General features: G+C 41.5%; 1 protein-coding gene across 20 annotated transcripts in view; it reads left to right on the forward strand.

Annotated features, from left to right (window-relative positions):
* Window positions 1-15,265, forward strand: part of PPIP5K1 (diphosphoinositol pentakisphosphate kinase 1) — a 508,717-nt gene that overhangs the window by 117,709 nt on the left and 375,743 nt on the right. For all 20 annotated transcript variants that reach the window (XR_011030280.1, XR_011030281.1, XM_068275298.1 and 17 more), the window contains 5 exons: window positions 1,625-1,807; window positions 5,908-6,049; window positions 9,004-9,227; window positions 10,098-10,225; window positions 13,217-13,331. Coding sequence is in view for 18 of the 20 variants with exons in the window: in XM_068275298.1 (XP_068131399.1) it covers window positions 1,625-1,807; window positions 5,908-6,049; window positions 9,004-9,227; window positions 10,098-10,225; window positions 13,217-13,331 (792 nt within the window). In the remaining 2 variants the exon portion in view is untranslated. The remainder of the gene's footprint in view (window positions 1-1,624; window positions 1,808-5,907; window positions 6,050-9,003; window positions 9,228-10,097; window positions 10,226-13,216; window positions 13,332-15,265) is intronic.

A 15,265-nucleotide genomic window follows, 5' to 3' on the forward strand; every position in this document is an offset into this window, starting at 1 on the left:
TGACCTTTTTCAGAAGAGGAGAGAAACGTGCTTACGGTAAGTATAGTCAGTGGTGGGCACAGTAAGACTGTGACTCATATATATCAGGGCTGTGGAGTCGGTCCGAAAATCCACCGACTCCGACTCCTCCGTTTAGGATTCCACCGACTCCTCGACTCCGACTCCTCTAATTTGCATATTACAATTTTGTTGATTGACAGTATGTAACATGAAATTCGTCTCTTAACTGCCAACGCTTAGGAATTTTAGAAGACAACTGAAGTGAGAAGGATATGTAGACTACTATATTTATTCCCTCTAGACTAAAACTAGTCCTTGGTAAGAGTACTTGTAAAAGGTACAAACCGGAACAAAGAACATCTATCAGGCCCTAGGCAATGTAACTGTGGGTACATGTAAGAATGATGTGCAGGTACTCTGCAGGGGAATGAGGAGATTCTTCCTCTTACACATTCTTCATGCACAATCTGAACAAGGTTTATGGGTGACAGACAACACCTCTGTGTTCAATGTGCACAGCATTCTCAGTGGATTACCTGCAGCTCTGTGGGGAGTACATATGTAGAGTATAGTACTACTGTGTAACAAAGTAAACCTGAGACAGATGAAATTAAAGTTTTATACATACCTGGGGCTTCCTCAAGCCACCTTCAGGATAATCAGTCCCTCGTTGTTCTCCTCCACCACCTGGATCTTCTGCTATGAGTCCAGGTACTTGAGCCAGTCGGGCGTAGTGCGCATGCACACACTCCGCCGCCAGGAGCATACTACACCTGTGCAGCACTATTGCGCAGGTGCAGAATGTTCCTGGCTGTGGGAGCGGCAGCGCTGACTGGCTGAATTACCAGGACTCATAGCAGAAGATCCGGGTGGTGGAGGACAGCGAGGGACTGATTAGCCTGAAGGGGGCTGAAGGAAGCCCCAGGTATGTATAAAACTTTACTTTTCATCCGTCTCAGGTACCCTTTAATTTGTAGTCATCAAACCAAATTTTAACAACATATCAAATTATTTGATTTCATCAGCAAAGGGAGTGCATACATTTGCATAAATCAGCATCAGTGCAGAATTATTTCCATCTCATTGACCTTCTCTATTAGTGACACAGCTACACATCAGGCTTTATTCTTACAGCATAGAAGTTATTTAGTATATATAAGAGATTCCTGTGTACACATCATATATACAGTCACAATCAGATATGTATATCTGACCTTAAAAATACGGGGACTGCTTTATTGAAGCAGCACAAGTAACTAATTTTGATTGGTTTATTTCATTTTTGTGGACTAAGCACAGCTATTACTGTATATATGCTGTATATATACATTATTTTTAATGACTATTATCTGAGAAATAGAACATTTTATCATATTTTTTATTTTAATTACAGTTACAAATTCATTAGGAGTCGGAGTCGGTGCATGTTTTCCCGACTCCGACTCCAGGCACCCAAAATTGCCCGACTCCACGACTCCGACTCCGACTCCACAGCCCTGATATATATCACAAATAAACTCAATCTTACAGGCCGGTTTTACATTTAATTTGTACATATTTGGGATTTGGTTTGAAATGTTAACATCGTAATGGTCTTCGTGTTTAACACTGGTAATATTTGTAGGGGCTGTTAGCATTGGAAGGTGAGCTTACCCCAATCCTGGTTCAGATGGTAAAGAGTGCAAACATGAATGGGCTCTTGGACAGCGACAGTGATTCCTTGAGCAGCTGTCAACAGAAAGTGAAGGCTCGTCTACGAGAAATAATGCAGAGCGATGCTGAGTTTACTGAGGAAGACCAAGAAAAGGTACAATGTGTTTCATTTGGATGGCATTATTACATTGCAACATGCCTTAATTGTCCTGATCTGCCAAAAAGTGGCACATTAAATATCCTCATCTGTTCCCGTTTACGCTAGCTGCTTTGTTAATTGCCCTACATTTTGTGACATCACCAGCATTGCTGGAACCAATCCCATGTTAAAGTTATTTAATTTTGAAGGGTCCTTGTTGGAGTTTGGTCCCCCAAACAGGGTGAGGTTTAGATGTTTTGTAATGGAAAGAAGTGTTGGAAGGACCTGGTGCTCAAACTTCAGGCTGCAAGAACCAGCACATAAATCAGCCCTGGTTACAGCACCTCACTGAAGCCTGCATTCTGGTTTGATTCATTGTAGGAATGTAAGCTTTTGCTCACGTGAGGGTAAAACAGCTATGTAGTGGATAGCACTTTCACCTTGCAATGCTGCATCACTAGTTTGTATCTGGGCTGGGTCACCATCTGCTTGGGGTTTTTTGGGGTGTGGTTTCCTCTCACACCCTAAAAACATACCGGTAAATTAATTGGCTTCCCCAAAATTGGGCTTAGACTATGATGGACATACAGTATAATTATGGTAGGGATTAAGTTGTGAGCTCCTCTGAGGGACATTTTTGTGCTGTGGAAGATGTCAGTTCTACATAAATAAAAAAAAAAAAAAAAAAAAAAAACAGAATTACTTTATTATAATTTATTCGATGTATATTATTATTTATTAGACTAATATAGCAATATAGATAAGAAAACAAGAAAAATAGGGTTTCAGGTCCACAATCAATAAAACAGTGATTATTAACTTTTAATTACAGTCATTGAGTAATAAACAGATATGACAGAATCGCTAAAAATCCAAATGTCACATCGATGAGCAGTGATTGGCCTGATGCATGCTTCATGCTCTATATATGAGTTGCTTATTTAGAGGCAAACAATTAGAGTTCAAAAGTCGTGACGTGAGGCAGTTACAAAACATCATCAGAAAGTGTAACATAGAGTATGGATAAAATCTCCTCCTATGCATCAGATATCTATTTTTTTCTAGTCAATCTCCAGATAGACTGTGCAGCTGCGATCGCGCGCGCTCCCGCTGCCTGCCGTTAAGCCCCCCGATCAGTGAATGGGAATATAATTCCCATTCACCGATCTAAATCCCCCGCAGAAAAAACGACGCTCTCTAATCAGAGGGCGCGGTATTCTTGCAAAAAGGCAGGGTGGCCAGTAAGTATAAAAGAATGTGCAGAGACCGGATGATGTAAAATAAATGGAAACCGTCTGGTATACACAGCGTGGCTATGAGCAGGTGCTGATTTTGTATATAGCGCCAACATATTATGCAGAGCTGGACAATAAATAAGGATAAAGTGTACCAGAGCTCAAATCTTTTTGGGAAATGGGGGTGAGCAGGCATATACTGTTACCTGTGCTGATGTCTACCACTCCCCCCGTTTTCCTCTTATCCCCCCCGTAACTCACTTAAAAGAGTATGCTGGGGGACTTTTAGGTGAGTTACGGTGGCCGGGAGTGCACTGTGTCATGCATATGACGTCATGTGCATAACACAGTGCGCTCCCAGCTACAGGTGTGCGCTGTAGGACGCACGCAGCCCGGCCTGTGCCTGCACATTAAGTCCTAACCAAGCTACCCGGAAGAGGATCCAAGGGGGCTTTTAGGTGAGTTACGGGGGGCTGAGAGGAGAATGGGGGAGCAACAGGCATCAGCACAGGTAACAGTATATGCCTGCTACCCACCAACCCCCCCGTTTCTCAAAACGATTTGAGCTCTGGTATCTTTTAACCTCCTGAACGTTACGCCGCCCAGGAGGTTTTACCAGTTTGTACCCGCAAGTCCCTCCCAGAGAACTAATGCCTAATAAACCTCTAGCTAGCACTAGGCTAGCTAGTACACCCTCTGATCGCCGCCGCTCCCCCGTTTATACATGATCCAGCGATCGGCGCAGCCTCACCGCACAGCTCCGGTCTTCACTATGGGGATGATCGCACATGACGTCATGCGCAAACCCGATTCTCCCCATAGAGAGACCGAAGCTGTGCAGGGAGGCTGCGCGGTCGCTGGATCTGGGGGGGGGGATGTAATGTATAAATGGGGGGATCCAGGTGTGCCGGACACTCTTACTAGCTAGCCTAGGGTTTTCAGCAATTAGGCCAGGAGGTCGCAATAGCAGCATAGGGGGCGATATACAGGCTGGGAACGCGAACAATCACTCGCGTTCCCATGCCTGTCGGCCGGTGACGGCGAAACCGGAAGTCGTCGCCGGCGGGTGCAGAGGCATCGGAGCGGAGCTGCGAGGGCACCGATCGGCTGCAGGGGGCTGAGGGAAGCCCCAGGTGAGTTCATCTCATTTTTTTTTTGTAGGCTTTAGGGTCACTTTAAGCCACTTCCCTTTGTCCTAAGACCAAATTGCACTCCTACTAGGTATCCTAAAACACACTGCCTTTATATATTTCATTGTATACTACCCATCCTCTTGTTTCCCCCCATTCCCTTTAGATTGTAAGCTCGCAAGGGCAGGGCTCTCTCCCCGTTTTGTGTCTTGGAAATCATTATACATTTTATGCATCATGTTACTTTTATCACTGTCATTACCACTTCTGTATTTTGTACTCTGTATGCTGTATCATTTTTTGTATTTTGTCACTAATTATGTATCTTGTATATTAGTGTACACAATTGTCTGTATTATGTACCCCATGTTTGTTTCTTACTTTGTACAGCGCCACGGAATATGTTGGCGCTTTATAAATCAATAATAATAATAATAGGATCAATTTTTTTCTGCATGGGGGACTCCTGGGGCCACAGAGCGGTATGTCCGACACAGTGTTAGGCATACCGCTAAGTAGGTTAAAGACATTGATAATATAAATGACAGACAACAAAGTTCAGGTAATAAGCAGTAAGACACGCAATGCCAGATCATGCACTGGAGTAGTAGCCCTAATAATACAAGTGTACAGTATTCCATGTGCACGATCAGGTAGGATACACAAGGAGAGAGGGCTCTTCCAAAGGCTTGTAATCTAAAGTGCTTCGACACTGAATTGCTCAACATTTGCGCAGCAGCCATCTGAGCGTTCCTCTTTAGCTATTTCACACAAGAAACTTTACATTATGCTAAGCGTATAAATCCAGCAAAAGTGTGGCACTCCCCCATTTAAGAGTGCCACACCCTTCATGAGAGAGGACATGGCCCCACAGTGGATGGTTGATGTAGCCAACTTCTGTTTTAAGAGCTCCACCCCTACAGCAGAGAGCCGTTGCCCTTGAAATGGAGGAGGTCTCGTATCGATCCTCCATTTCAAGAACTCTGTCCCTACCATTGATGGGTATGAGGACTGTGGGGACAAATCCCTTCACTGCGCATAAATTATAAACTAGAGTATTAATAGGAGTATGAAAGTTTGGCTTTCAGAGATGAACACATCCCACACAACACCCTTCTTTTCCTTCACTTGAAAGGAAACCTGAAGCGAGAGAAATATGAGGGCAGCCTCTTTTGGAAAAGGCAGGTACAGCAATAATTATTTTAAATATCAGTTAGCAATACCCTTACCTCCCCATGTTCCTCCAAGAATTGAAAAATAATTTTGTTTAAAATGAGAATTTGGAATCGTGCAACTACTCCTACACCTAATATCTGGGTACTTAATATTTCTCTAAAAACATTCAGTGATGCTTTAGCTCATTAAACCCTTAACCAGTTCACTACCCAGCTATAAACCATTGTAATTATTGCACCACCCCTAACATAGGAATCCAGGGTTCAAAGCCTGACTGTAGCCAGTGCCTAACCAATAAGATGTTCTTGGGCGGTAACACCCCAAATGCCTGCCATGCTTGCTTACTAGGTACGCTCTTAGAGGCTTCAGCTCTCTCTACCTACCCCCAGTCTACAGGAGAAAAGTGCTTTAGAAATCTTTGCTTTTCATTCCATTTAAAAAGGGCTGGGAAAGCTGTTAACTTTGCACTTTCTACATAAATACTGTTGTTTCTATAGGCCTAGGATAAAGCATTATATGTAAGTTTGTGTAATGCTAATGGTCTCTTCCCTTCGTTGATTTTTCATGGTTTTAGCTGGCCCCCACTGGTAGCACGTCTCTGGTTAATTCCATGGAATCAATAAAGAATCCGGTGATGATCTGCGACAAAGTCTTCTCTCTTATTGAAAGTCTCACTTCACAGCTCCAGCAGCGTCTAGAAGATCCAAAATTTGCAGGTAAAATGTCACGCCATACTATAGTCCCCAAACAAGGAAAAATGATTTATATTTATCTTACTGTCACATAATATTTGTATTCAGTTGACTACAGGACTCTTGGGGAGATGCCTATATTGCCAGATAAAAATCCCTTTAAATTCCACCACTCTGCACTGACCTGTTTTAGTTAAGCAACTGTCTGGGAAAAACTATGAAAAGATTGTTGGAAGGAGCCAGAAGAATTAAAGGACAACTGAAGCGAGAGGGATATGTGCCATATTTATTTCCTTTTATGTAATACCAGTTATCTGGCTATCATGCTGATCCTCTGCCTCTAATACGTTTAGACCCTGAACAAGCATATGCAGATTTGACGTTTCTGACATAAATGACATATCTGTCAAGATTACCTGCATGATTGTTTCTGGTGGAATTCAGATACTACTGCAACCAAATAGTTTAGCAGGGCTGCCAGGCAACTGGTATTGTTTAAAAGGAAATAAGTATGGCAGTATCCACATCCCACTTGCTACAGTTGTCATTCCTCAATTTTTTTTAGCCATAGAAGGTATCAAGATTAGCTGCATGCTTCACAGGTGTGTGATTCAGACACTATTGACCAGAAAAATCAGCAAGACTGCCAGTCAACTGATATTGTTAAACAGAAATGAGTATGACAGCCTCTATATGTCTCTCACCCGGGTTCCTTTTAACTGCAGGCATTTTTTTGGTCAGTCATTATGATGCAATACTGTGGGTGGGCAGAGCAATAGCGGTCATTGGCTCCCAATGACTGTATAAAAGCTTTTCAGTTGAAAATTACCCTTTACATAAGGCAACATATCAGGATGATTACCAAAACAAATACTTTTCTAGCTATGCATACAAATAAAATAACTGCCATATCCCTGCTTTGTGTGATTTTGCTTTGGAAATGGAAGTAGAACCCAGAAAAAGCATGTGTGATGTTAAAGAGAAACTCCAACCTAGAATTGAACTTTATCCCAATCAGTAGCTGATACCCCCTTTTACATGAGAAATATAATGCTTTTCACAAACAGACCATCAGGGGCGCTGTATGAGGGCTCGTTTTCACTATCGCGAATCCGCATGCATCCAACGCATGCAGATTCGCACGTGGTATGCAAGTGAATGGGCCTGTTTCCACTGTTGCGTTGGTGATGAGCGGTGAAAAAACGCACAAAAGAGCCAACGAATTCGCCTGAGAGTGGAATGCATGCGAATCGCATGCAATGTATTTAATAGGGAAATCGCATGCGTTTTCCCCATGCGTTTTTGCCGCGAATTTGCATGCGAATTCGCATCGGTACTGATGTAAATTCACACAGGCAGTGATGTGGTTAAAATCGCATATACCCTCACCTATGCGAATTCGCATGCGAATTCGCGGCAAAAAACGCATGGGGAATCGCATCCGCATGCGAATTCATCAGCGGTGGAATCCAGGTGATTCCGCACCGCAATAGTGGAAACAAGCCCTGACTGATTTTGTGCTGAAACCCCTCCCACAAGAAGCTCTGGGACCGCGGTACTCTGGGCAAACTGCCACAATGTAACAATGTTCACAGACAGGAAATAGCTGTTTACAGGTGTCTGTAAATGCCAGAACAGCTAGAAGCAGCTACATAACCTGCCCACAGTAAAAATGTCACCATGTAATAAATGTCAGAATGTAAATCGGGGAGAGGAAAGATTTTACAATGAGCAAACACTGACTAAATCATTTATACATAATTATGGTAAAAATGAAGCACTTTTTACTACATTATTTTCACTGGAGTTCCTCTTTAAGAGCTTAAAGGACCACTATCGTGAAAAAAGTAGGCAGTTAAAAAATGTGACAGATGACAGGTTTTGGGCCAGTCCATCTTTTTAAGGGGGATTCTCAGGGCTTTCTTGGTTTTCAACAGCATTTCCTGAACAACAGTTGCAAAATCTAACTGACATAATAGTGTGCAAGTGATTAGGGAGGCCGGCTGGTAGCTTGCTATTTTGACAGTTAAACTGCTGTTCAGAAAATGCTGTTGAAAACAAAGAAAGCCCTGAGAATCCCCCTTAAAAAGATGGACTGGCCCAAAACCTGTCACATTTTTTAACTGCCTACTTTTTTCGCGAAAGAACCCCTTTAACAGAAACATCTGGAATACGCTAATTCAAAATTGAAACCTTTGTTAATAGTCAGCAATGACAAACGCTAATACAAAGTGCAAAGTGCTAATACAATGCACAGGCCCTGCTATTGATAATACGTATGAACACACACACATCAACATACAACCGTTCTCTCCTGCAGTGAAAAATTTTGTACACTAGGAAAGAAGAGGCAGGATGGGATTGGTGTGTTGGTGTGCGAGTTCCTACGTATTATCAATAACAGGACCTGTGCATCCATTAATACATTATTTAACTTTGAATAAGTTAATTTCAGATTGACATAGCAGCACAGTGTAGAGCAGAGAAATAGCGTGAAACAAAATAACAGTGTGAGAAGCAGTCTGTTTCATATTGACAATTGTGGCAAAAAATTTCCACGATTGGGTTTGCAGTCGCTCCCAGGACAAGAATTGCAAACAGAATTCCTGCAAAATAGCATTCATTTTGCAGCAATTTTCAGTGTGAAACAGGTCCATAAACAATCTGGATAAACTTGGGTATCTATATAAGGATAAAAGGACCATGGCTTCAACTAAGGGAATAATAAAAACTCAAGCTCTGCGTGCCATTAGTAAACATGATTCCTTCCATGCTGCATGAAGGACTTTTTCTATACCACACTGACAAGGTAAGAGAATTTGTTTTCTCTTATTTGCTTATCTCTTCTTCTTTTCCTTTGTTTTGAAAAAAAAATCTCCTTTACAGTTCCTCTTTAAGCTTGTGCCCACCATGCACACTTTCTGCTGTATTACGGATTATTTGGTTTGCACTAATGATTGGAATTCTATTTTCACTAGATGTGCAGTTATATCACAGTGAGACTTTAGAACTAATGCTACAGCGATGGAGCAAACTGGAGCGGGACTTCCGTTTGAAGAGTGGACGATATGACATTAGCAAGATTCCAGATATTTATGACTGTGTCAAATACGATGTACATCACAACAACACCTTAAACCTGGATGGACCCGATGAGCTCTTTAAACTTTCTAAGTCATTAGCAGACATTGTTATTCCACAGGTAATGCTCACAGCCAGCTATGATATGCAGTGTGTTTAATCAGTTTCAGCACTTCATATTGCTGTTCTAAGTTCAGATTGCAAGTTAATTGTGTATATCTGGTTGTGACACCAAGAGCCAAATATAGTGTAGTATGTACTGGTGGTTGAAATGAAGTATGATAGAGTAATAAGCTATATTCACAAAGCAGGGTTACCTCAAAAGCAACCACTGTATAGGCAGGTGGGGAGATTAGACCTGACCCCACTTAGGATTAAGAAGACGCTCTCCGTAGATGAGGACAAAAGGAGGTAACACCCCTCCACCAGGGGTGGACTTGATAAAGCATAGTATGGATACAAAGGTGCCAAAAGGGTAAAAGTTTAAAACATGAGGAGACAGTGGTGGACTTACCTCCTCCAAGCAAACACAAACATTGCCAATGTGTTTGTTAAATACTAAGTTAATTTACATACTCCAGGGGACAATGCAACACGTTTCGCAGGTTTGATCCCGCTTCATCAAGTAATAACAATGGAGCGATAGCATATGTGGTCAGTAGAAGAGCCAGGCACCTCTGTTTTTTTTCGAAATAAGTCAATTTCATTGCCATTATACTCTGGGCAAATGTCTACTTGTAAACATTTCTTTATTAATATTTTTTTAACTCTACCATTGGATTTTTAATTCTTTAGGTCCACATTTTTTTCAGGTACCGCCACTGTTTTGGATGATGCCTATTTCTCCTTGTTTGTTGTTTTAAATAGGCAGGTTGAATGTGAGATGTTTCTATTATTTATAATTTGGTTTTGGCACATTTACACTATTTTGGATATTGGTATCCTCTTATTATTGTACATTACATTTAGTTACATAGCTTTTTTTTTCTAGGAATATGGCATTAATAAAGAAGAAAAGCTGGAGATCGCAGTGGGATACTGCCTTCCTCTCATTAACAAGATCCAGCTAGATCTGCAGCGCACCCATGAGGATGAGTCTGTAAATAAGCTGCATCCGCTGTAAGACCCTTAATTTCAATATATTCTATATTAAGATATTTCATATCTTAGGGCTCTTTCACACCAGAGCCCTCTTTTGGCGTTTTAACGCAAAGTCTATACTTTGCGTTAACCAAGGTAAAAGGAAAGTCCATAGACTTTCATTTTACCTTTTACACCCGACGCTGCGTTTTGATGCGTTGCGGTAGGACGCATCCCGGCGCATTTTATCATCGGGAATCGGCGCTTCCCCTTCGGGTAAATTAACTACTACCGCCGCTACTCAGCGTCGCACTGCAGATTCCCGACGACACGCCGCAACGCCTGCAGGAGCCGTTCTCCTGCACGTTTTGAGTGTGTAACCGTCCTTATTGCTGTGTAAAATACAACTCACTGCGCTTGCAGATAATTGTGTATCCCAGTACTTGAGATTATCGGGTGGTGTTCTCAGTTTGTATACCTCTCATATCCTGCAAATTCTCTACCAGCCAAGTTTTAAAAAAACAAAAGTGTCCAGATCAGAATGACGCAATGCTTATTCAGTAGCTCTTGATCTTTTTAAAACAAGAAATATTTAGCGATTATGATTTTAAAGCCACGAAAATGTAGCTTAAAGGGAACCAGAGATGAAAGTTTCACACAAAATATGCATATCAATCGATAGCTTGTAAAGAATAAATGCTCTACCTGATAATTTTGCCGCTCTGGTGTGCCTTTTTGAGTGTTTTATTCATTGTTGCTCCAGGAAAAATCCAATATGGCCGCTGACTCATACCCCTTCTGCTTCTGGGCTATGAGCTGTTCTGGATGTGCTGTCTAGGCTCTATGAGACTATAAACAAGCAAGGCTGTTGCTGCAGCCTTTTATATGTGTGCTTTCAACTTTATTATTCTGGTAAGCTGTGTGGCTGCCTGTAGGAAGTGTCTTGTAGGAATGAAACTGCACAGATAATGGTGATGACGATGACTGCACAGTGCACACAGATCACAGATGAAATACTACAGCAGCCACACGTGTCTATTGTTTCAGAGCTTCTTTCTGAGCATGAGCAGCTGCTCCCATGTCATCAGAGCTCTGAGTATGCAAAGCAGGAAAGCTCAGCCAGGAGGGGGCAGGCTTGGGCTTGAAAAGACTTCACAGAAGACTGACTCAGCTATAATGATTCCTGGTCAAACCTAGACTGAATGCTCAGTCGGGGATTCTTATCACAGCTGGTAACAGGCAGACTGACCAGACAAGGATGAAACTAAAAGCAGGGTAGGTGTTTACTGTCATGTTTCCACTGATCAATGTAGTGAAATACATAAGGGTGCTTTGTCTCTGGTTCTCTTTAAACTAGGTTACATTCTTTAGCAAAGTGGCTATATACACAGAACTTCTATGATGGTACTTCAGGCCAGGAAAAAAACACCTGTTATAATCTAAAACATAATGATCAATTGAGTTGGGCTGTGGTTGCACTGGTTTGCCGATGCAATGGCAAACATGAAGCACTGCGGGTATGCTTGCATATGCAGAGCAGGAGTGAGAGTGTTTATTTTTTGTGTTGCTAATGCAACACAGTTCACAGTGCATGGAGTGGGAGCAACAAATAGACCACATTTCACATTACAGGACAGCCTCCCCTTAGGAAGATGGACTACTCCATGGGGCGATACTATTAATGTGCTTATGGGACATCAATTTTAAGGTACATACACAAGAGAAGAGAGAAAACAAAAAAACAAACAAACAAAAAAAAAAAATATATATATATATATATATATATATATATATATATATATATATATATATATATATATATATTCAGTGCTTTATTACAAAATGCTTCCAATTTATTTCTGTGATTATGCACGCATAAAACAACTTACTTTGTAGCCTAATTCTAAAGGCAGTACATGGGCTCTAAATTTACATCATAGCTGTATTTCAAGAGAGTCTTGTGCAAATCAAATGATGCATAAATTAAACAATAGTTTTATATTGAAAGACATAGGTTAGTTGTGCTAGGAAAATTTCCGTCAAGGCTTTTCAAGTCAAAAAGAACATTTTCAGTTTATTTTTCCAGACTCTCTAAGACAACCACAGGTGGGCATCCCCATAATGCCCTAGTGAAGCCCTTAATCTTTGAGAAGTAGTTAATGGCACAGTGGCGGTAGAAAAGAAATAAGATGGGGTGGACACCTCGCCTATCCTATTAACAAGAATAACCATGAACAAATAACCATTAACTACTTGTTTTTGAAGTTGAGCAATCTCCTTTTAACCATTATCTTGGGTGTAAAATTTGTGTTCAGGGTTTAGTTCATTTCATCAATTAAAGGAAACCAGAGCTCCTGCAAATCAAAAGTTTTATACATACCTGGGGCTTCCTCTAGCCCCATAAGCTTGGATCGCTCCCACGTCGCCGTCCGCTGCTGTATTCCGCTCCGGTACCAGGTCATTTCAGCCAGTCGCAGCCAGTTTGACATAAGAGAAGTGCGCTCTTTGCATATCTCTCCAGAAGCCGTTGGAGAGATACGTAGAGGGCGCACTTCTCCTGCGTAGACTGGCCCCGATTGGCTGAAGTGACGGGACCCGGTATTGGAGCTGAAGACAGCAGAGGATGGTGGCGTGGGAGAGATCCAAGCTTATGTGGCTGGAGAAAGCCCCAGGTATGAATAAAACTTTTTACTTGCAGGAGCTCTGGTACACTTTAAACACTGTTTAACTTGTGGTGGAGCTGGAGCAGAAGGGAAAGTTATTTTTGCTCTGATCAAGCATGTGGTTAAGGAACATCCCAGCATATTGCATTCAGTGGTCACATGACACAACAGATAAAAAGCAATATACAATTTCCAATTTATGCACTAGTTATGCTGGTAGACTACATTAGTATCAGGTCTAGTGACTATATCCATCATGGATTTTGATGCTTATTTTTCTTTTAAAAGAGATTTAATATACATTTGTAAAATCAAATGTCTGTTAGTATTCCTTTTAAACACAATGCTTATTTGACTCTGGTTTCAGCTACTCAAGAGGAGTGTTGTCTCCGGGACGTCACGTCCGTACACGCCTGTATTTCACCAGTGAAAGTCATGTACACTCTTTGCTAAGTATATTTCGCTATGGAGGGCTTTTGGATGTAAGTGAGATTAAGTAAGACAGTGTAAATGAAGGTTATTTCAGTGTTTGTCTAGTGCTGTCACAGCTTGTTTCATTTTCCTGCATCGTGTATTAAAAGGAATGTTTAAGCTGGGGGAGTGTTTCTAAAGACCCTATCATTAAAGCTAAACTTTCAAAAAAAAAATTATATTTTTTGGTAATACAATCAAGAAGCAACAAGCCAGGCACAGTCCAAGTGTGTTTATTCAAAGTCCTCGTTTACAGGGGGTTTTGGGACTAGATTTCGACCTTCCCACCCAGTAGAAAAGAAATGATAGGACAGTCTTAACATGGCAAAACTCTACAAAATATCTTCCTCTCCATTTACTTAATCCTGGTCACATGGCCATCGCTGAGCTAGATATAGACATAGACATGTCTAAATATAGACATTTCTCCAAAGAGATCATTTTTCATCTTCTCTTTAAAATAACTTTTCAGCACTTGAATATTTGCAATTGAAAAAGTACCAAAAAGTGAATTAAAAAGTACTATTAAAAATATTTTGAGCATTTTCTTGCTTGCTGCTGGTTTAAAAACGCATTTTATTGATGAATTGTGAAAATATCAACTAGGTGAAAAGTCAGGAGAAAAAGTTAATTGCATTTGGGCCAAGGAGTAGAATTGGTCTGTGAAATGCAAATAATTCCAGCTTGCTTGCAAATATTATGCAAATTATGTGCAGCTTGGAGCTGGGCCAATCAAGTTCAGAAGGAACTGAATCTGATTAACTCATTTCCAAGCTGCATACAGTGGAGGAAATAATTATTTGACCCCTCACTGATTTTGTAAGTTTGTCCAATGACAAAGAAATGAAAAGTCTCAGAACAGTATCATTTCAATGGTAGGTTTATTTTAACAGTGGCAGATAGCACATCAAAAGGAAAATCGAAAAAATAACCTCAAATAAAAGATAGCAACTGATTTGCATTTCATTGAGTGAAATAAGTTTTTGAACCCTCTAACAATAAAAGACTTAATACTTAGTGGAAAAACCCTTGTTTGCAAGCACAGAGGTCAAACGTTTCTTGTAATTGATGACCAAGTTTGCACACATTTTAGGAGGAATGTTGGTCCACTCCTCTTTGCAGATCATCTCTAAATCCCTAAGGTTTCGAGGCTGTCTCTCTGCAACCCTGAGCTTGAGCTCCCTCCATAGGTTTTCTATTGGATTAAGGTCCGGAGACTGACTAGGCCACTCCATGACCTTAATGTGCTTCTTCTTGAGCCACTCCTTTGTTGCCTTTGCTGTATGTTTTGGGTCATTGTCGTGCTGGAACACCCATCCACGACCCATTTTCAGTTTCCTGGCAGAGGGAAGGAGGTTGTCGTTCAGGATTTCACGATACATGGCTCCGTCCATTTTCCCGTTAATGCGATTAAGTTGTCCTGTGCCCTTAGCAGAAAAACACCCCCAAAGCAAAATGTTTACACCCCCATGCTTGACGGTGGGGACGGTGTTTTGGGGGTCATAGGCAGCATTTTTCTTCCTCCAAACACAGCGAGTTGAGTTAATGCCAAAGAGCTCTATTTTGGTCTCATCAGACCACAGCACCTTCTCCCAGTCACTCACAGAATCATTCAGGTGTTCATTGGCAAACTTCAGACGGGCCTGCACATGTGCCTTCTTGAGCAGGGGGACCTTGCGAGCCCTGCAGGATTTTAATCCATTGCGGTGTAATGAGTTTCCAATGGTTTTCTTGGTGACTGTGGTCCCTGCTAATTTGAGGTCATTCACTAACTCCTCCCGTGTAGTTCTAGGATGCTTTTTCACCTTTCTCAGAACCATTGACACCCCACGAGGTGAGATCTTGCGTGGAGCCCCAGAGCGAGGTCGATTGATGGTCATTTTGTGCTCCTTCCATTTTCGAACAATCGCACCAACAGTTGTCACCTTCTCTCCCAGCTTCTTGC

The sequence above is a fragment of the Hyperolius riggenbachi genome, chromosome 3 (genome assembly GCF_040937935.1).
Source record: "Hyperolius riggenbachi isolate aHypRig1 chromosome 3, aHypRig1.pri, whole genome shotgun sequence".
Lineage (NCBI taxonomy): Eukaryota > Metazoa > Chordata > Amphibia > Anura > Hyperoliidae > Hyperolius > Hyperolius riggenbachi.